General features: G+C 45.2%; 1 protein-coding gene across 1 annotated transcript in view; it reads left to right on the forward strand.

Moving 5' to 3' along the window:
* Positions 1-20,534: 20,534 nt before the first annotated feature.
* The window catches only part of LOC140202057 (histone-lysine N-methyltransferase 2B-like), an 82,949-nt gene continuing 80,430 nt past the window's right edge, over positions 20,535-23,053 (forward strand). The window contains exon 1 of the mRNA XM_072266913.1: positions 20,535-20,810. Within this exon, the coding sequence (XP_072123014.1) occupies positions 20,550-20,810 (261 nt within the window). The 5' untranslated portion in view covers positions 20,535-20,549. The remainder of the gene's footprint in view (positions 20,811-23,053) is intronic.

Genomic DNA, 23,053 nt, shown 5'->3' on the forward strand with positions numbered 1-23,053 from the left:
AGGACAGGAATCTGAAGGATCGAGTAAAGTTGGTGTCGTTCCGCGGTTTCATAAAGGATTGATCTTTTTGAGTCTGTTTCAGAAATACTATTTATGCCGTTTTTTTTCCTTTGTTCTGAACCCTTTGGACAGAATCAGCAGTAGTGTCACGTCTTTGAAGAAATCCATTTCCAGAGAAGTCTCTCCTTATTGACTGTGTAAATCACTTGGACTTCTGGATTTACCATTTTAAGACTGCATTTCAATTTACCACTTTAAGACTGAGTTCGAATTTACCACTTTAAGAACTGTTCCAGAGTTGCCGTATAGCAGTTAACTTCCGGTTAAGTTAGTCGTTTGAGTACTTTTCGCTATTGTTGATCAGAGTTTAATAAATGTTTATGTTTCTTTCTAAAACATGACTCAATTATATATTTATTGTTGCTGGACACGTGACAGGTGTGAATCAGAACGTGTGAAGTTTGTATGTAGTTTCAAAGGAAAGCATTGTAAAAATTGAATTGTCCTTTGTGTTCAGCACATAAATAAAGAGCCCTACGTTGGCCCAGCAGACATTTCCACTGAAAGCATCTGCGTACAATACCTGCTGTACCTTGTTTTGTCGAATGAAGAAGCTGCTTTCTATCAACCAGTCTGAATGGTGTGTAGATTGTAGACAAGTCTGAATGGTGTGGAGATATTAGACCAGTCTGAATGCTGTGGAGTTTGTAGACCAGTCTGAATTGTGTGGAGATTGTAGACCAGTCTGAATGGTGTAGAGACTGTAGACCAGTCTGAACGGTGTGGAGATTTTAGACCAGTCTGAATTGTGTGGAGATTGTAGACCAGTCTGAATGGTGTGGAGATTGTAGACCAGTCTGAATGGTGTGGAGATCGTAGACCAGTCTGAATGGTGTGGAGATCGTAGACCAGTCTGAATGGTGCGGAGATTGTAGACCAGTCTGACTGGTGCGCAGATCGTAGAAGAGACTGAATGGTACGGAGATTGTAGACGAGACTGAATGGTGTGGAGTTCATAGACCAGTCTGACTGGTGCGGAGTTTATAGACTAGTCTGAATGGTGTGGAGATTGTAGACCAGTCTGAATGGTGTGGAGTTCATAGACCAGTCTGAATGGTGCAGAGATTGTAGACCAGTCTGAATGGTGCAGAGATTGTAGACCAGTCTGAATGGTGTGGAGATTGTAGACCAGTCTGAATGGTGTGGAGATTGTAGTTCTGTCTGAATGGTGTGGAGATTGTAGACCAGGCTGAATGGTGTGGAGATTGTAGACCAGTCTGAATGGTGTGGAGATCGTAGACTAGTCTGAATGGTGTGGAGTTCATAGACCAGTCTGAATGGTGCGGAGATTGTAGACCAGTCTGAATGGTGTGGAGATCATAGCCAATTCTGAATGCAGTCGAGATCGTAGACCAGTCCGAACGGTGTGGAGAATGTAGAGCAGTCTGAATGGTGTGGAGGTTGTAGACCAGTCTGAATGGTTTGGAGATCATAGACCAGTCTGAATGGTGTGGAGATCCTAGACCAGTCTGAATGCTGTGGTGATCGTAGACCAGTCTGAATGGTGTGGAAATTGTAGACCAGTCTGAATGTTGTGGAGATCATAGAGCAGTCTGAATGGTGTGGAGATTGTAGACTATACTGAATTGAGAACAGAATGTAGATCAGTCTCAAGTGTGTCTATATTGTACTGGAGTCTGAATAGTGCACTTTCGAGTGATTTTTTGGGTTTCAGTCATTTGAATTTAGTAAATGGCTTTGGCTACCAGTTCTTTGTTCCTTGAAAATGTATTGTGGATATAATTTGGAGCAATGCATTCCTAAGAGCTATGAATTCCTGTCTGGACGATGCTGAGGTGGGTGGATGTATGTGTTACATACCTTGTGGGTATCTTGTGACTGTCTTATGACTAGGAGGTAATTGAGTATCTTGTGAACATGATGTAATGGTCTTGTGATGGTGGGGTGATATAATTTTCCCGCCACTGTGAGGTCACGTGATGACATGTTGTCAACAGGTATATAACAGGAAACCCCTGTTGTTACGCAGTTGATTCGTTGTTTAATTTGTCAGTTACTCTGGTATGCTGAGTATTTGTCTCATGATGCAGTTTTCTTTAAAGTGGATTTTTACTTTCTATTGTAAGGTAAAATGGTTGTGCTGGCAGTTTTGCCAATTGCTGCCAGTTTGGTTTGGGGCATCTTTGATTTACCTTTACAGTCTAGTATTGGAGAGTGAAGACCTCACAAAGGGCAGGAATCTGAAGGATCGAGTAAAGTTGGTGTCGTTCCGCGGTTTCATAAAGGATTGATCTTTTTGAGTCTCTTTCAGAAATAGTGACCTGCATCTGAGATAACCCCTGTAAAAACAGGAAGGTTTGTGCAATGTTCATTAGCCAAGGTAAAGGTCACTTCCTTTAAGCCATTTTATTTCCTTTATCGTGAACCCTTTGGACAGAATCAGCAGTAACGTCACGTCTTCGAAGAAATCCGTTTCCAGAGAAGTATCTCCTTGACTGTGTAAATCACTTGGACTTCCGAATTTACCATTTTAAGACTGCGTTTGAATTTTCCGCTTTAAGACTGAGTTCGAATTTACCACTTTAAGAACTGTTCCAGAGTTGCCGTATAGCAGTTAACTTCCTGTTAAGTTCGTTGTTTGAATACTTTTCGCTATTGTTGAGCAGAGTTTAATAAATGTTTACGTTTCTTTCTAAAACATGACTCAATTATATACTTATTGTTGCTGGACACGTGACAGGTGCGAATCAGAACATGTAAAGTTTGTATGTAGTTTCAAAAGAAAGCATTGTAAAAATCGAATACTCCTTTGTGTTTAGCACATAAATATCGAGCCCCACGTTGGCCCAGCAGACGTTTCCACTAAAAGCGCCTCCGTACAATACCTGCTGTACCTTGTTTTGTCGAATAAAGAAGCTGGTTTGTATCTACCAGTCTGAATGGTGTGGAGATTGTAGACTAGTATGAATGGTGTAGAGATCGTAGACCAGTCTGAACGGTGTGGAGATTGTAGACAAGTCTGAATGGTGTGGAGATTGTAGACCAGTTTGAATGGTGTGGAGATTGTAGACCAGTCTGAATGGTGTGGAGATTGTAGATTAGTCTGAACGGTGTGGAGTTTGTAGACCAGTCTGAATGGTGCAGACATTGTAGACCAGTCTGGACGGTGTGGAGATTGTAGACCAGTCTGAATGATGCGGTGATCGTAGAAGACTCTGAGTGGTACGGAGATTGTAGACCAGTCTGAATGGTGTGGAGATCGTAGACCAGTCTGAACGGTGTGGAGATCATAGACCAGTCTGAATGGTGTGGAGATTGTAGACTATACTGAATTGTGCACAGAATATAGATCAGTCTCAAGTGTGCCTATATTGTACTGGAGTCTGAATAGTGCACTTTCGAGTGATTTTTTGGGTTTCGGTCATTTAAAGTTCGTAAATTGTTTTGGCTACCATTCTTTCTTCCCTGAAAATGTATTGTGGATTTAATTTGGAGCAATGCATTCCTAAAAGCTATGAATTCCAGTCCAGACGATGCTGGGGTCTGTGGATGTATGTGTTACATACCTTGTGGGTGTCTTGTGACTGTCTTATGACTAGGAGGTAATTGAGTATCTTGTGAACATGATGTAATGGTCTTGTGATGGTGGGATGATGTAATTTTCCCGCCACTGTGAGGTCACGTGATGACATGTTCTCAACAGGAAACCCCTGTTGTTACGCAGTTGATTCGTTGTTTAATTTGTCAGTTACTCTGTTATGCTGAGTATTTGTCTCATGATGCAGTTTTGTTTTAAAGTGGATTTTTACTTTCTATTGTAAGGTAAAATCGTTGTGCCGGCAGTTTTGCCAATTGCTGCCAGTTTTGTTTGGAGCATCTTTGATTTACCTTTACAGTCTAGTATTGGAGAGTGAAGACCTCACGAAAGGACAGGAATCTGAAGGATCGAGTAAAGTTGGTGTCGTTCCGCGGTTTCATAAAGGATTGATCTTTTTGAGTCTCTTTCAGAAATAGTGACCTGCATCTGAGATAACCCCTGTAAAAGCAGGCAGGTTTGTGCAGTGTTCATTCGCCTGGGTAAAGGTCACTTCTTTTAAGCTGTTTTATTTCCTTTATCGTGAACCTTTTGGACAGAATCAGCAGTAACGTCACGTCTTCGAAGAAATCTGTTTCCAGATAAGTCGCTCCTTCTTGACTGTGTAAATCACTTGGACTTCTGAATTTACCATTTTAAGACTGCGTTTGAATTTATCACTTTAAGACTGAGTTTGAATTTACCACTTTAAGAACTGTTCCAGAGTTGCCGTATAGCAGTTAACTTCCGGTTAAGTTAGTCGTATGAATACTTTTCACTATTGTTGAGCAGAGTTTAATAAATGTTTATGTTCGTTTCTAAAACATGACTCAATTATATATTTATTGTTGCTGGACATGTGACAGGTGCGAATCAGAACGTGTGAAGTTTGTATGTAGTTTCAAAAGAAAGCATTGTAAAAATGGAATTCTCCTTTGTGTTTAGCACATAAATATCAAGCCCCACGTTGGCCCAACAGACTTTTCCACTGAAAGCGTCTGCGTACAATACCTGCTGTACCTTGTTTTCTTGAATAAAGAAGCTGCTTTCTATCTACCAGTCTGAATGATGTGGAGATTGTAGACAAGTCTGAATGGTGTGGAGATTGTAGACCAGTCTGACTGGTGTGGAGATTGTAGACCAGTCTGAATGGTGTGGAGATTGTGGACCAGTCTGAATGGTGTGGAGGTTGTAGACCAGTCTGAATGGTGTGGAGATTGTAGACCAATCTGAATGATGCAGTGATCGTAGACCAGTCTGAATGGTGTGGAGATTGTAGACCAGTCTGAACGGTGTGGAGATTGTAGACCAGTCTGAATGGTGTGGAGATTGTAGACTATACTGAATTGTGCACAGAATGTAGATCAGTCTCAAGTGTGCCTATATTGTACTGGAGTCTGAATAGTGCACTTTCCAGTGATTTTTTGGGTTTCGGTCATTTAAAGTTCGTAAATTGTTTTGGCTACCAGTTCTTTCTTCCTTGAAAATGTATTGTGGATTTAATTTGGAGCAATGCATTCCTAAGTGTTATGAATTCCAGTCCGGACGATGCTGGGGTCTGTGGATGTATGTGTTACATACCTTGTGGGTGTCTTGTGACTGTCTTATTACTAGGATGTAATTGAGTATCTTGTGAACATGATGTAATGGTCTGGTGATGGTGGGGTGATGTAATTTTCCCACCAGTGTGAGGTCACATGATGAAATGTTCTCAACAGGTATATAACAGGAAACCCCTGTTGTTACGCAGTTTCTTTGTTGTTTATTTCGTCATATACTCTGTTATGCTGAGTGTTTGTCTCATGATGCAGTTTTGTTTTAAAGTGGAGTTTTACTTTCTATTGTAAGGTAAAATCGTTGTGCTGGCAGTTTTGCCAATTGCTGCCAGTTTTGTTTGGGGCATCTTTGATTTACCTTTACAGTCTAGTATTGGAGAGTGAAGACCTCACGTAAGGACAGGAATCTGAAGGATCGAGTAAAGTTGGTGTCGTTCCGTGGTTTCATACAGGATTGATCTTTCTGAGTCTCTTTCAGAAATAGTGACCTGCATCTGAGATAAGCCCTGTAAGAACAGGAAGGTTTGTGCAATGTTCATTCGCCAGGGTAAAGGTCACTTCCTTTAAGCCGTTTTATTTCCTTTGTCGTGAACCCTTTGGACAGAATTAGCAGTAACGTCACGTCTTCAAAGAAATCCGTTTCCAGAGAAGTCTCTCCTTCTTGACTGTGTAAATCACTTGGACTTCTGAATTTACCATTTTAAGACTGCGTTTGAATTTACCACTTTAAGACTGAGTTCTAATTTGCCACTTTAAGAACTGTTCCAGGGTTACCATATAGCAGTTAACTTCCGGTTAAGTTAGTCGTTTGAATACTTTTCGCTATTGTTGAGCAGAGTTTAATAAATGTTTATGTTTCTTTCTAAAACATGACTCAATTACATATTTATTGTTGCTGGACATGTGGCAGGTGCTAATCAGAACGTGTGAAGTTTGTATGTAGTTTCAAAAGAAAGCATCGTAAAAATGGAATTGTCCTTTGTGTTTAGCACATAAATATCGAGCCCCACGTTGGCCCAGCAGACTTTTCCACTGAAAGCGTCTGCGTAAAATACCTGCTGTACCTTGTTTTGTCAAATAAAGAAGTTGCTTTCTATCTACCAGTCTGAACGGTGTGGAGATCGTAGACCAGTCTGAATGGTGTGGAGCTCGTAGACCAGTCTGAATGGTGTGGAGATTGTAGACCAGTCTGAATGGTGTGGAGATTGTAGACTATACTGAATTGTGCACAGAATGTAGATCAGTCTCAAGTGTGCCTATATTGTACTGGAGTCTGAATAGTGCACTTTCGAGTGATTTTTTGGGTTTCGGTCATTTAATGTTAGTAAATTGTTTTGGCTACCAGTTCTTTCTTCCTTGAAAATGTATTGTGGATTTAATTTGGAGCAATGCATTCCTAAGTGCTATGAATTCCAGTCCGGACGATGCTGGGGTCTGTGGATGTATGTGTTACATACCTTGTGGGTGTCTTGTGACTGTCTTATTACTAGGATGTAATTGAGTATCTTGTGAACATGATGTAATGGTCTGGTGATGGTGGGGTGATGTAATTTTCCCACCAGTGTGAGGTCACGTGATGAAATGTTCTCAACAGGTATATAACAGGAAACCCCTGTTGTTACGCAGTTTCTTTGTTGTTTATTTCGTCATATACTCTGTTATGCTGAGTATTTGTCTCATGATGCAGTTTTGTTTTAAAGTGGAGTTTTACTTTCTATTGTAAGGTAAAATCGTTGTGCTGGCAGTTTTGCCAATTGCTGCCAGTTTTGTTTGGGGCATCTTTGATTTACCTTTACAGTCTAGTATTGGAGAGTGAAGACCTCACGTAAGGACAGGAATCTGAAGGATCGAGTAAAGTTGGTGTCGTTCCACGGTTTCATACAGGATTGGTCTTTTTGAGTCTCTTTCAGAAATAGTGACCTGCATCTGAGATAGCCCCTGTAAAAACAGGAAGGTTTGTGCAGTGTTCATTCGCTAGGGTAAAGGTCACTTCCTTTAAGCCGTTTTATTTCCTTTGTCGTGAACCCTTTGGACAGAATTAGCAGTAACGTCACGTCTTCGAAGAAATCCATTTCCAGAGAAGTCTCTCCTTCTTGACTGTGTAAATCACTTGGACTTCCGAATTTACCATTTTAAGACTGTATTTGAATTTACCACTTTAAGACTGAGTTCTGATTTACCACTTTAAGAACTGTTCCAGAGTTACCGTATAGCAGTTAACTTCCGGTTAATTTAGTCGTTTGAATACTTTTCGTTATTGTTGAGCAGAGTTTAATAAATGTTTATGTTCGTTTCTAAAACATGACTCAATTATATATTTATTGTTGCTGGACACGTGACAGGTGCGAATCAGAACGTGTGAAGTTTGTATGTAGTTTCAAAAGAAAGCATTGTAAAAATGGAATTGTTCTTTGTGTTTAGCACATAAATATCGAGCCCCACGTTGGCCCAGCAGAAGTTTCCACTGAAAGCGTCTGCATAAAATACCTGCTGTACCTTGTTTTGTCGAATAAAGAAGCTGCTTTCTATCAACCAGTCTGAATGGTGTGTAGATTGTAGACCAGTCTGAATGGTGTGGAGATTGCAGACATGTCTGAATGGTGTAGAGATTGTAGACCAGTCTGAATGGTGTGGAGATTGTAGACATGTCTGAATGCTGTGGTGATCGTAGACCAGTCTGAATGGTGTGGAGATTGTAGACCAGTCTGAATGGTGTGGAGATTGTAGACCAGTCTGAATGGTGTGGAGATTGTAGTTCTGTCTGAATGGTGTGGAGATTGTAGACCAGTCTGAATGGTGTGGAGATTTTAGACCAGTCTGAATGGTGTGGAGATTGTAGACCAGTCTGAATGGTGTGGAGATTTTAGACCAGTCTGAATGGTGTGGAGATTGTACATGAGCCTGAAGCCGCACAAATACAATCACTAGTGTAACAGTAATGAATAATCGAGGAGGCAGGGTTCAGCATACAAGAACATGGTAGCTCCTCCAGGAAAAGAATGTGAAGGAGGAGTTTGGTTCTGGAGGCTGACAGCAGTGGTGAGCGAGCTCTTCTCAAGTCTGCTCTGGGTCAAGAGATGAAATAGTTTATTTGTCACCTGCAGATACAGTAGAATCTTTCTCTTGCGTCAACGACCAACCCAGTCTGAAATTGTGCCTGCAAGTGTTGCCGTGCTTCTGGCACCAGTATAGTGTGCCCACAATTTTCTAACCCTCACTGTCCATCTTTGGAAGCTGGGACGCTGGTGCACCTGGAGGAATTCCAGCTGTTCGCAGGGAGGATGCACAATCCTGACAGACAGCCACTGATATTGAACCCCGATGTTGTCATAAAGCATTACCCTGACTGATACACTACTGTGTGCACCCTCGGGTACTCAGAGGAGTGTTTGGCACTCAGCTGGAGTGGGACCCTCGACTGCCTGCCCCCTCTGGCCTGTGAATGGTCACCTCAGAAGGCACAAGATTTTCCGCAGATGTTGGAAAGCTGGGGCACCAGACCCAAAATTCTGAGAGAACTCAGTAAGCTGGGCAGCGTCCCTGGAGGGAAACGAGTTGATGAAGGGTTCTGGCCCAAAATGTCCACAGTTTATTCCTCTTGTCGACCCGCTGAGTTCCTGTGTCTCCACAGCGCCCGACCGTGAAAATACCAGGCAGCCGGGGATGCATCTTCATTCGCACTCCCCACCCTGCAAACTGCCTTTTCCAAAAGCTCCCGCCTGGAAAGTGCCACAAGACAAAAACTTTGAAAGTTTCTTCCCCCAGGCAGCTAATCTGCTCAACTATTTTAATCATGGTCGCCCCCATCCCCCTTCCATCTCTTCCCCCTTGTCACTGTAGTCAGATTCCCGTTTCATATCACCTGTGTGAAACCTGTGGTTTCGTGGCAGCAGTACTTCGCAATACATAGTAATAAAAAACTATAATTTGAAATATATATTAAATATTAAATTAAATAAATGGTGCAAAAGATGCAAAAATAGTGAGGCGGTGTAAAGGAGTTCATTGTCCATTCAGAAATCTGATGGCGGAGGGGAAGAAACACATTTTGTCACTTTTTGACATTGCAACTACATCCTGGTATTGATGCACAGTTAATTCCACATCCATCCTTTAACCTCTAGCTTTATTTTATCTAATTTTTCACAACCACAACCTCTCACTCAATGTCAGCAAGACCAAGGAGCTGATTATTGTCTTCAGGAGGGGGAAAGCGGAGGTCCACGGACCAGTCTGTCTCAGGGGATCAGAGGCAGAGAGGGTCAGCGACTTTAAATTCCTCGACGTTAGTGTAAGGCAATGTAATGGGTTGAAACGTGCATAACTCATGTTGTCGCCATGAGTTTCTGTTCACTTTAAGAAGCTGTCCTGACGCAATGGCGTGAAGGTTTCTAACGAGCTTTATGTTCTGTGTTTGGTTGACAATAAAGTGAGCTGCCACGGTTTCCTCTAAATTTAAACCGTCTCTGCTGTTTTATTTACGAAAACCTACATGATTGTTTTAGAGGATTTGACCTGGCTTCAGCACGTAAGTGCCATTAGCAGCAAGGTACAACAGTATCTCCATTTCCTTAGACATTTGCGAAGATTTGGCATGACATCTAAATCTTTGACAAACTTCTATAGATTTAGATTAGATTAGACTCAACTTCATTGTCATTGTGCCAAGTACAGATACAAAGCCAATGAAATGCAGTTAGCATCTAACAAGAAATGGTTACAAAATAACTGTGAATAAAAAGTAAGTGCTACAGCACACAAGTATAAAAGTACAGAGACAGTACAATATGGGTGCAATACTGCTTAGCGCTGTGATGTGAGGTTCAGCAGGGCCACAGCCTCAGGGAAGAGTGGTGGAGAGTTTATTGACTGGTTGCCTCATGGCCTGGTATGGAAACACCAAAGCCCTTGAACTGAAAGCCACACTAAAAGTCATGGTTCTAGCTTAGTTCATCGCAGGTAACCCCATTGGGCATGGAGCACAGTCGCAGGAAAGCAGCATTCATCATCAAGGACCCCCACCATCCAGGCCGTGTTCTCTGCGGGCAGGAGGTACAGGAGCCTTAATTCTCAAACCACCAGGTTCAGGAACAGCTATTACCCTTCAGCCAGGCTCTTGCATCTACATCTGCAGCACACTACCACCCATGCTGGACCGCGCCCCCTGCCCACACAATTTGCCTACTGACACAACTGATCGCCAGATGACGCAATAGCCACCGTCCTCACACGTCTGGAGAAGAGGGATGCTTGTGTGAGAATGCTGTTCTTAGACTACAGTTCAGCATTCTACACCAAAGTTCCTTCCAGGCTTGCTCAGAAGCTCAGAGACCTTGGCCTACACCCTGCCTTGAGCAGCTGGATCCTGGACTTCCTGTCAGGTTGCTGCCAGGTGGCAAGAGTGGGCTCCCTCACCTCCACCCCTCTGAGCCTCAACACAGGTGCCCCTCAGGGCTGTGTCCTATGCCCCCTCACTTACTCTCTGTATACCCATGACTGTGTCGCCATCCATAGCTCCAATCTGCTAATTAAATTTGCCGACGACACCACATTGATTGGCCTAATCTCAAATAATAATGAGGCAGCCTACAAAGAAGTCATCACCCTGACACGGTGGTGTCAAGAAAACAACCTCTCCCTCAACGTCACAAAAACAAAGGAGCTGGTTGTGGACTACAGGAGGAATGGAGACGGGCTAACCCCTATTGACATCAATGGATATGAGATTGAGAGGATGAATGGCTTTAAATTCCTTGGCATACACATCACCGAGGGTCTCAAGTGGTCTGTACATACTGGCTGTGTGGTGAAAAAGGCACAATGGCACCTCTTTCACATCAGGTGTTTGAAGTAGTTTGGTATGGGCCCCCAAATCCTAAGGACTTTCTACAGGGGCACAATTGAGAGCATCCTGACTGGCTGCATCACTGCCTGGTATGGGAACTGTACCTCCCTTAATCACAGAAATCTGCAGAGAGTGGTGCGGACAGCCCAACGCATCTGTAGATATGAACTTCACACTATTCAGGACATTTACAAAGAAAGGTGTGTAAAAAGGGCCTGAAGGATCATTGGGGAACCGAGTCACCCCAACCACAAACCGTTCCAGCTGCTACCATCCGAGAAACGGTACCACAGCATAAAAGCCAGGACCAACAGGCTCTGGGGCAGCTTCTTCCACCAGGCCACAGACTGCTTAATTCGTGCTGACACAATTGTATTTCTATGCTATGTAGATTAGATTAGATTAGATTAGATTAAGAGGGCACACAGTTCTCTTTTATTGTCATTTAGTAATGCATGCATTAAGAAATGATACAATGTTTTTCCAGAATGATATCACAGAAACACAAGACAAACCAAGACTAAAATAGACTGACAAAAACCACATAATTATAACGTACAGTTACAACAGTGCAAAGTAATACCGTAATTTGATGAAGAACAGACCATGGGCACAGTAAAAAATAGTCTCAAAGTCTCTCGAAAGTCCGATCATTCACACAGACGGTTGAAGAGAGAAACTCTCCCTGCCATGAGCTTCCAGCGCCGCAAACTTGCCGATGTAGCACCCTGGAAGCTGTCCTGTTGTACACACTATTTATTACAAATTACTATAAATTGCACATTGCAGATTTAGACAGAGACGTAAAGATTTTTATTCCTCATGTATAAGAAAGAAGTAAATAATAATGTCAATTCAATTCAATTCAGAGGGGATAGCTTCACTCGTCTCGGCTCGTGAAATGTTCATTCCCCTCCATAGATGCCTGGCTAGTTACGTTCCTCCAGCGTTATGCGTGTGTGTTTGCAAGAGCACCTAGAAGTAGATGCAAAACAAAACTTTTCAAAAGCTGATAGCACGCCACCCTCCAGATGTTGTGGAAAGTCTTCAGGTGCCCTTGCTGCATCGTGAATCAGAAGAGGGCACCAAGCGGGTGGTGAAGGTCCTTAGTAATAGATGCTGCCTTCTTGAGGATGTCCCTGACGGTGGATTGCTCGCCCTACAGCCTCCAGTGATCCTCTATATTACAGCCTGCGTAACCAATCAGAATTGCCTCCACCGCACACAGAAGGGCTTACGAGGCTGGCTAGGGTTGGGCTGTTTTCCCTGGAGTGAAGGAGGGTGAGGGGGTGGCCATGCATACCTTTGAAAAGGGCAAAGATACGGTGGTCTTCTCCTGACAATTTAGGCTGGTATCTATTCCACCTTCAAAGCTGGTCAGTCTTTGAACACCTGAGTCATTCAGGAGGGCAGTAAAGTCACCACACTACAAGGGGATTGGAGCCACTGATAGCGGGTTCTGCTGTCCAGGTCTGAGTGTATGTTCCCTGTCAGTTTCCCCGGTGCTCCAGTTTCCTGCCACACCCCTGTATGGTCTGTGGGTTAATGGCACGTCGGTTATTTCAAGTTCGAGTTTAATTATCCTTCAGCCATACGAGAATACTCCCAAACCAAACAGCATTCCTCCAGGGACAAAATGCACAGCAAAGGCAAATTTAAGTACAATAGCAGAAAGCATCCAGTCACAGCAAATAAGTAATAATGAGTGTAGCCCAAGTCCCAGAGGGTCACTGGTGGTGCATGGGATGTTGCTGGCAAGGACAAACGTGCGGCAGTCCGATCCTCACGCACCAGTGCAGCCGCAGACAGACACAACCCAGCTTGTCTCCCTGGAGAGCTGCACTGATAGGCCCAGCACGAACACTGGCTGCACCACACCGTCTCCTCCACTGGGTGGCTGCAGCAGGCGACCCCACGGCATAAGACCATAAGATATAGGAGCGGAATTAGGCCATTTGGCCCATTGACTCTGCTCTACCCTCTCATTATTGCTGATCCATTTTCCTCTCAGCCCCAATCTCCTGCCTTCTCTCTGTATCCCTTCACGCCCTGACCAATCTATCAACTTCTGCCCTAAAGACCTGGCCTCCACAGCTGTCTGTGAGAAAGAATTCCACAGATTCACCATTCACCTCTAAAGAAATTCCTCTTCATCTCCGTTAATGAATTAGAAGTATTGTATATGAATGCACGGACTATAAGAAATAAAGTGGATGAGCTTGAGACACAGTTGGAAATTGGTAAGTATGATGTTGTGGGAATAACAGAGACATGGCTTCAAGTGGACAGGGCCTGGGAAATGAATATTCAAGGTATACGTCCTATCGAAAGGTCAAACTGATGGGCAGAGGGGGTGGGGTGGCTCTGTTGGTGAGGAATGATATTCAGTCCCTTGCGAGGGGGGACATAGAATCAGGAGACGTAGAGTCAGTGTGGATAGAACTGAGAAATTCTAAGGGTAGAAAGACCCTAATGGGAGTTATCTACAGGCCCCCAAACAGTAGTCTGGATGTAGGGTGTAATTTGAATCAAGAGTTAAAATTGGCATGTCGCAAAGGTAATGCTACAATTGTTATGGGGGACTTCAACATGCGAGTAGACTGGAGGAATCGGGTTGGGACTGGACTCCAAGAAAGGGAGTTTGTGGACTCCCTCCGAGATGGATTCTTGAACAGCTTGTACTGGAGCCTACCAGAGAGGAGGCAATTCTAGATTTAGTGTTGTGCAATGAACCAGATTTGATCAGGGACATCAAGATAAAGGAGCCATTAGGAGGTAGTGACCATAATATGATAAGATTTAATCTACAATTTGAGAGAGAGAAGGGAAACTCGGAAGTGTCAGTATTACAGTTGAACAAAGGGAACTATGGTGCTATGAGGGAGGAGCTGGCCAAAGTTCAATGGAACAATACCCTAGCAGGGATGACAGTGGAACAGCGATGGCAAGTGTTTCTGGGAATAATGCGGAAGGTGCAGGATCAGTTCGTTCCGAAGAGGAAGAAAGATCCTAAGGGGAGTAAGGGGAGGCCGTGGCTGACAAGGGAAGTAATGGACAGTATAAAAATAAAAGAGAAGAAGTATAACTTGGCAAAGATGAGCGGGAAGCCGGAGGATTGGGAAACTTTTAAAGAGCAACAGAAGGTAACTAAAAAGGCTATACGCAGAGAAAAAATGAGGTACGAAGGTAAACTAGCCAAGAATATAAAGGAGGATAGTAAAAGCTTCTTTAGGTATGTGAAAAGGAAAAAAATAGTTAAGACCAAAATTGGGCCCTTGGAAGACAGAAGCGGGTGAATTTATTATGGGGAACAAGGAAATGGCAGATGAGTTGAACAGGTACTTTGGATCTGTCTTCACTAAGGAAGACACAAACAATCTCCCAGATGTAGTAGTGGCCAAAGGACCTAGGGTAATGGATGAATTGAAGGAAATTTATATTAGGCAGGAAATGGTGTTGGATAGGCTATTGGGTCTGAAGGCTGACCCGATGGTCTGCACCCCAGAGTACTTAGGGAGGTGGCTTTAGAAATCGTGGATGCATTGGTTATCATTTCCAATGTTCTATAGATTCAGGATCAACCTGTGGATTGGAGGGTGGCTAATGTTGTCCCTCTCTTCAAGAAGGGAAGAAGAGAGAAAACAGGGAATTATAGACCGGTTAGCCTGACGTCGGTGGTGGGAAAGATGCTGGAGTCAATTATAAAACATGAAATTACGACACATCTGGATAGCAATAACAGGATTGGTCCGAGTCAGCATGGATTTATGAAGGGGAAATCATGCTTGACTAATCTTCTGGAATTTTTTGAGGATGTAACTATGAAAATGGACAAGGGAGAGCCAGGGGATGTAGTGTACCTGGACTTTCAGAAAGTCTTTGATAAAGTCCCACATAAGAGATTAGTGGCAAAATTAGGGCACATGGTATTGGGGGCAGAGTACTGACATGGATTGAAAATTGGCTGGCTGACAGAAAACAAAGAGTAGTGATTAACGGGTCCCTTTCGGAATGGCAGGCGGTGACCAGTGGGGTACCGCAGGGTTCAGTGCTGGGACCGCAGCTGTTTACAATATACATTAATGATTTAGATGAGGGAATTAAAAGTAACATTAGCAAATATGCCAATGACACAAAGCTGGGAGGCAGTGTGAAATGTGAGGAGGATGTTATGAGAATGCAGGGTGACTTGGACAGGCTGGGTGAGTGGGCAGATGGATGACAGATGCAGTTTAATGTGGATAAATGTGAGGTTATCCACTTTGGTGGTAAGAACGGGAAGGCAGGTTATTATCTAAATGAAGTCAAGTTAGGAAAAGGGGAAGCACAACGAGATCTAGGTGCTCTTGTACATCAGTCACTGAAAGGAAGCATGCAAGTACAGCAGGCAGTGAAGAAAGCTAATGGTATGCTGGCCTTCATAACAAGGGGAATTGAGTATAGGAGCAAAGAGGTCCTTCTGCAGCTGTACAGGGCCCTGGTGAGACCACACCTGGAGTACTGTGTGCAGTTTTGGTCTCCAGATTTGAGGAAGGACATTCTTGCTGTTGAGTGAGTGCAGCGTAGGTTCACAAGGTTAATTCCCGGGATGGCGGGACTGCCATATGTCGAAAGATTGGAGCGACTGGGCTTGTATACTCTGGAATTTAGAAGGCTGAGAGGGGATCTTATTGAAACATATAAGATTATTAAGGGATTGGACACGCTGGAGGCCGGAAGCATGTTCCCGCTGATGGGTGAGTCCAGAACCAGAGGCCACAGTTTAAGAATTAGGGGTAGGCCATTTAGAACGGAGTTGAGGAAAAACTTTTTCACACAGAGAGTGGTGGATATATGGAACGCTCTGCCCCAGAAGGCTGTGGAGGCCAAGTCTCTGGATGCTTTCAAGAAAGAGATGGATAGAGCTCTTAAAGATAGCGGAATCAAAGGTTATGGGGATAAGGCAGGAACTGGATACTGATAGTGGATGATCAGCCATGATCACAGTGAATGGCGGTGCTGGCTCGAAGGGCTGAATGGCCTACTCCTGCACCTATTGTCTATTGCCCCATCACTGAACTGTTCCCACAACCTATGGGCTCACTTTCAAGGACTCTACATCTCAAGTTCTTGATATTTATTATTATTATTTGCACGGGTCGCTGCCTTTTGCACATCGTTTGTTCGTCCATCCTGTTGGGCGTGGCCATTCGTTGATTCTATTGTGCTTCTTGTATTTACTGTGAATGCCCACAAGAAAGTGATCTCAGGGTTGTACGTGGTGACATACGTGTACCTGATTCAAAGTAAATTCATTATCATAGGGTATTGCGTGGAGTTCTGCTTGCCCAGGTACAGGAAGGATGTCATTGAGCTGGAGAGGGTGCAGGAAAGATTCACCAGGATGTCACTGGGGCTGGAGGGTGAGAGTTATAAGGAGAGATTGGACAGCCTGGGACTGTTTTCCCTGGAGTGAACGGGGCTGAGGGGTGACCTGACAGAGGTTTATAAAACCATGAGAGGTTTTGATGAGGTGGGTGGTCAGTTTTTTCCCTTCCAGGATTGCAGATTGTAAAACGAGAGGCCACAGGTTGAAGGTGAAAGGATAAAGATTTAAAGGAGCAACATTTGCACACAGGGGGCTAAGCACGCAGCCTTGTGGTCCACCTGTATGTGGACCGAGCTGCCAGAGGAAGTGGTAGAGAAGGGTACACTTGGAGTATTTCAAATACAGATGGATGCGTAGGGAAGGTTTGGAGGGGTGTGGGGCCAAGTGGGACCAGCATGGTTGAGTTGGGCCAAAACTGCTGAATTATAATGATAACTGAGCTATAGAACACTTTTCATAGACGGTGTGGTTCAAAGTGCTTTACAATGGGATAAGGTTCAAACATGGAAACAAAAGACAATAAGGTGTTTGTTAAAGGCAAGGTTAAATCAATAGGTTTTGAGCTGGTGTTTAAAAGAGCTAACTGAGTTTGCATCCATTATAATTTTAGGTACTGAATGCCACAGTTTAGGAGTGTAGTTGAGAAAAAGCTGAGCTGCCAATTATCCTTCAAAGGAGCTTGTATAAATTTAAGAGACTGGCAGAAGTAGAATGTGGACTCTGTGTCTCTGACATGTTGTCTTCTGTCTGTGGCACTTGTTCATCCTGCTGGTTGTCTTTTGGTGTACCTTCCCTTTTCTCCCCAGAGACATCCCTTCCCTTCACCTTTATCCATAGTACCCAGTCCCTCATCTCCTCTAAATCACCTCCCACTCCTAATCCAGTTTGTGATATCAGGACATCTCAAAACATTCCGTTCCTTCTTCATGACAAATTACTCATGTGTTTGGGGAAAGAAACAGGCCCAGTGACAACCCACTTACACCAATCAACTTTCATTCTAACTATCCCATCTCCCCCACAGCTGATTCGACCCTGAGGCCACACCAGGGGGTGGGGGGCAAATCAGACAAAGTAAAATGAATCCCCAAGTTATGTGCAAGCCATCACAAACACATTCTACCTTGAGCAACACACACGTATAATGAAGCGTTTCGGCCCAAAGCGTCGACTGTTTACCCTTTTCCATACCTGGCCTGCTGAGTTCCTCCGGCATTTTGTGTGTGTTGCTTGGATTTCCAGCATCTGCAGATCTTCTCTTATTTGTGATTTCACTACCCTGTGATTAATTTTCTTGCAGGCATTTGCGGGGAGATATATAAGATACAAAAGGTGCCCAAACATCGTGAAGGATTCCACCTACTTGCTCACGGGCTGCTTGTCCCTTTCCCATCGGGAAGTAGGCTACTTCAAATTCCCACCAGAACCATCAGACCCAAGCAATGAGGCTGATCAACCCCATCACCCACTGACCCACCTCTCTACCACCAATACTCTTATCTAATTTCCAGTCACAGTCACCTTATGTACAGACCCACCTGCGCATTTGGACATACAATCAATGTATGAAAGTTATCTTGTGTATTTAAATTTATTGTGTGTTTTTATTATTCTTGTTTGGTATCTTATTTTTGTTACATTGGATTGGAGTTCACATTGTGAACTGAAAATGATATTAAACAATCTTGAAAATAAAGAAATACAATAGAATTTAGGAAAAGTTCTGCAGGGTGCTATGGTGACGTAGAGTCAGTGTGACGCTATTACAGCTCAGACTGCCAGGAGTCCCATAAGGAGTTTATCCGTTATCCCTGTGACTGTGTGGCTTTCCTCCTACAGGCCAAAGATGCACTGTTAGTTGGTTAATCGGTCATTGTAGGGTTAAGTAGGTGGTCTGTTGGGCTCATTGGCCCCGAGGGGCTTGTACCTCTAAATATTAAATTTAAAAACATGGGACCCTGTTAGACATTGGTAATGTGGAATACTGCAAATCTGGCTCACAGGTGCATCAGTGAGACCAACGGGCAGGCGGCTCTCTAGCCTCAGTTATTGTGGGGACCAGGCTTGGGCCTCTATTCACTAGAATTCAGAAGAATGACAAGTGACCTCATTGAAACCTATCGAATGGTGGAAGGCCTATATAAAGTGGACGTAGAGAGGATGTTTCCTGTGGTGGGAGAGTCTAAGACCAGAGGACACAGCCTCAAAATAGAGGGGTGTCCTTTTAGAATGGAGATGAAGAGGAATTTCTTTAGAAGTGAATGGTGAATCTGTGGAATTCTTTCTCACAGACAGCTGTGGAGGCCAGGTCTTTAGGGCAGAAGTTGATAGATTGGTCAGGGCGTGAAGGGATACAGAGAGAAGGCAGGAGATTGGGGCTGAGAGGAAAATGGATCAGCAATAATGAGAGGGCAGAGCAGAGTCAATGGGCCAAATGGCCTAATTCCACTCCTATATCTTATGGTCTTATGCCGCGGGGTTGCCTGCTGCAGCCACCCAGTGGAGGAGACGGTGTGGTGCAGCCAGTGTTCGTGCTGGGCCTATCAGTGCAGCTCTCCAGGGAGACAAGCTGGGTTGTGTCTGTCTGCGGCTGCACTGGTGTGTGAGGATCGGACTGCCGCACGTTTGTCCTTGCCAGCAACATCCCATGCACCACCAGTGACCCTCTGGGACTTGGGCTACACTCATTATTACTTATTTGCTGTGACTGGATGCTTTCTGCTATTGTACTTAAATTTGCCTTTGCTGAGCATTTTGTCCCTGGAGGAATGCTGTTTGGTTTGGGAGTATTCTCGTATGGCTGAAGGATAATTAAACTCGAACTTGAAATAACCGACGTGCCATTAACCCACAGACCATACAGGGGTGTGGCAGGAAACTGGAGCACCGGGGAAACTGACAGGGAACATACACTCAGACCTGGACAGCAGAACCCGCTATCAGTGGCTCCAATCCCCTTGTAGTGTGGTGACTTTACTGCCCTCCTGAATGACTCAGGTGTTCAAAGACTGGCCAGCTTTGAAGGTGGAATAGATACCAGCCTAAATTGTCAGGAGAAGACCACCGTATCTTTGCCCTTTTCAAAGGTATGCACGGCCACCCCCTCACCCTCCTTCACTCCAGGGAAAACAGCCCAACCCTAGCCAGCCTCGTAAGCCCTTCTGTGTGCGGTGGAGGCAATTCTGATTGGTTACGCAGGCTGTAATATAGAGGATCACTGGAGGCTGTAGGGCGAGCAATCCACCGTCAGGGACATCCTCAAGAAGGCAGCATCTATTACTAAGGACCTTCACCACCCGCTCGGTGCCCTCTTCTGATTCACGATGCAGCAAGGGCACCTGAAGCCTTTCCACAACATCTGGAGGGTGGCGTGCTATCAGCTTTTGAAAAGTTTTGTTTTGCATCTACTTCTAGGTGCTCTTGCAAACACACACGCATAACGCTGGAGGAACGTAACTAGCCAGGCATCTATGGAAGGGAATGAACATTTCACGAGCCGAGACGATTCTTTAAGACTCTCTCTGCTGATTGCCAGCACTTCAGCGGCGCCGGAGTAATATCCTCATGCCGCCACAGAAAGTTCTGGCTTGCATTGGTGCTAAAGGGTCACGGGTCCCTCAGGGGACAGAGACTGAGGCAAGTTGGGGGTTGTAGTCCCACGTCGGCGAATCACCGTGAACACAAACTACAACCACCGGCATGGACTGCAGGGTTTCTTTGCGAGTTGTAATTTGCATCACCCAATCGCTATGATGGCAGCCGGATTTAAACTACAACTCCCAGCGAAGACTGGGCTCCACTGACGCTCAACCATGACGAGGCATCCCGTAATTCACATGCGCAGTTAGTTTTACTGTACTAAACTACAATTCCCGCCGACCTTTGGGAACAAGGCATGCGTAATACAAGAACTACAATATCCTGTACGCCCCGCGTCGGGAAGTGACCAGAGGAACTCTGGCCGGAAATTGTAGTAACTAAGGGAACTACGACCCTCTGGATCCTTTGGGGAGACTCAGAATATGTGCTCCGGCAACAGAGCCCCAGGGATATGGGGGAAGGAAGTGGGGGGCATTGGTGGTGAGGAATCAAGGACATTCGTCGTTCGGCTTTCCATGATGCTCATCGGGACTTGTAGTAGATTAAATAGGACTACAATACCCGTCAGGCTGCGCGGCGAGGAGTATGCGCCGTGCGCGGCGGCGCCTCCCATCCCCCCGCCACCCTTCAGCGCTCGTTCGTTGGATGTTTAAGATGGCGCAGGCAGCGGGCCGGTGCCGCTTCCCGGCCAGGCCGTGCGACCGGAGGCGCTGGGTGGCGCGCAGACGACGGCGGCGGCCCGGCAGCCCTGGAGCCGAGACTGAAGATGCGGCATCTACAGCACTCGGCCGCTTGGAGCTCGGACTCAGCCGCTTCGAGCAGCTGTTTGGCGGGAGCGGCAGCGAGGTGACTGGGCCAGGGTGGCGCGGGAGGGAGGCGGGGGCGCGCGCGCGCGCGGTGGCGGTAAACCCTGGGGCGCGCGCCCTTTGTCCTGGTCGCGCGCGCGCGGGCGGGCAGCGGCAATCCTGCAGCCCCTGTTGTACCGAGACCGTTGTAATGCATTCATTGCATCCAGCACGCAGTCGCCTCGAGATTTCCTGCGGTTGCACTTACGTTGTTTGTCCCTGCATTAGTTGCAGCCAGGTGTATTCCGCGTTAGATCTGCTGCATTGAATGCATTGCACTGCCATTTTGCGCGTGTGAGTTGCACTGAAGGCGCTGGATTGAATGCAGCAACTTTTTAAAGTGTTGCATTGTTTCCGTTGCAACGGTTGCAGCGCTAATCTAACGTTGCAACGGTTGCAGTGCAGAGGTGCTGAGTAGTGGGCTTGTGCAAGTATTGATGGTAGGGAGAATGTTGGCGGAGGATTAAATGTTGGAGGGAAGGTGGATTAGAAAGTATGTAATTGAGGAACATTAAATATAGTATATTTATTGCTCTATTTCTCTTGGATTTGCAAAAAGCAATGGGCTTAATAAGTTAACATGACTCCCTGCAAACAGCCTGCGTGATGAAACTCAAATTTACTGTTTTAAAAACTACGGAAGCACTCTGTTGGAGCAGCAGAGGTAACTACTAGCGTTTTCATCTCGAAATGCAGTGAGTGGTGCATGGCGTCACTTGAAACCCGTGTGTGAACTCGGTTTGTCAACCATATCAGCTCGACAGTGGGTACCCGAATATCTCCACCGCTTACCTGCAGTCTCTGGAGGGGTGGAGGAAGAGGAGGCAGGGAGGAAAGAGGCCCTGGTAGCTGCCATTGGGATGAGCAAGTATTTGGGTATTGACATCTTAAAACCAGGATTTATAATCAGAATAGAGGTGGGAGTAACACACAAAATGCTGGAGGAATTCGGCAGGTCATGGAACATCTGTGGGAAGAAACTAACAGTCGAGGTTGAGGGCTGAGACCCTTCATCGGAACTCTTGCTTTTGTCAGTAGGAAAACATCCCCACGCGTGTGTCTCACAGGGAACATGGCTCCCCACGTGTGCGTTAGAGTCAGAATCAGGTTTAGTGTTACATGTTGTGAAACTTGTTGCTTTGCAGTAACTGTGCAATACATAAATTACTGTAATTTACAGTAAGTAACATTAAACAGTGCAGAGAGGGAACTAAATAGTGAGGCCATTTGTAAATCTAACAACAGAGGTGAAGAACCTGAAGAGGTGAGTGTGGGCCTTCGGGCTCCTGTACCTCTTCCCCCCTGATGGTGGCATTGAGAAGAGGGCATGGTGAGGGCTCTTGGTGACGGGTGCGGCCTTTTGAAGATGGAGATGGCTGAGTTCACTCTGCAGGCCTCTTGTAATCCTGTGCCTTCATACCAGGTGCTCTCCTCGGTACTTCTGTAGAAATTTGCTAGAGTCTGGTGACACATGAAGTCCCAGTGAAATATAGGCGCATGTTTTTGTAACTGCATCAATACATTGGGCACAGGATTAGACCGTCGGCGATGTTGACACCCAGCAACTTGAAACTAATTCCTTGGTCTTACTGACGTTGAATGCAAGGTTGTTGTTTCAAAGACTCCAGGCTTCAGCCGTTGTGTTTTGACTTCCAGACTTAACATCAATCTTTGGATATGGACTCCCAGATTAGCTAATGATGAGCCCTTGTCATTGGTGGTCTGGGGGTTGATACCAAAGATTGAAGTCTGGACATGGATATCTGGAGTCTGTATGGGTGGGAGAGAAAGGGCTTGTTTGTTGCTGTTGCTTGTTGTGTCCTTAGAATGTACTTGTGCTTGATGGGGGATGTGGGGGTTGTGTCACTTGGTTCAAGAGCCAGATGGTTGAAAGAAAGTAGCTGTTCCTGAGCCTGGTGGTGTGGGACTTGAGGCTTCTGTACCTCCTGCCCGATGGGAGCTGTGGGAAGATGGTATGATCTGGATGGTGAGGATCTTTGACAATGGACGTTGCCTCCTTGAGGCTCAGCACCCTGTAGATACTACCCATGGAGGGTGAGAATGGCCCACGGTTGATCTTTATCAAAACCATTATCTCCTTAACACTCAGGAGTGTATCAAGGTGTCACTAGGCTGGAAAGACCTCTGGAAAGAGATTCCCAAAACTGGGTGGAGAAATTCCTCCCTGACTCTGGCCTGAACCCTCGACTGCATATTTTTAGACTGTGACCCACTTGCCCTCTT

The sequence above is a fragment of the Mobula birostris genome, chromosome 8 (genome assembly GCF_030028105.1).
Source record: "Mobula birostris isolate sMobBir1 chromosome 8, sMobBir1.hap1, whole genome shotgun sequence".
In the NCBI taxonomy this organism is placed as follows: Eukaryota; Metazoa; Chordata; class Chondrichthyes; order Myliobatiformes; family Myliobatidae; genus Mobula; species Mobula birostris.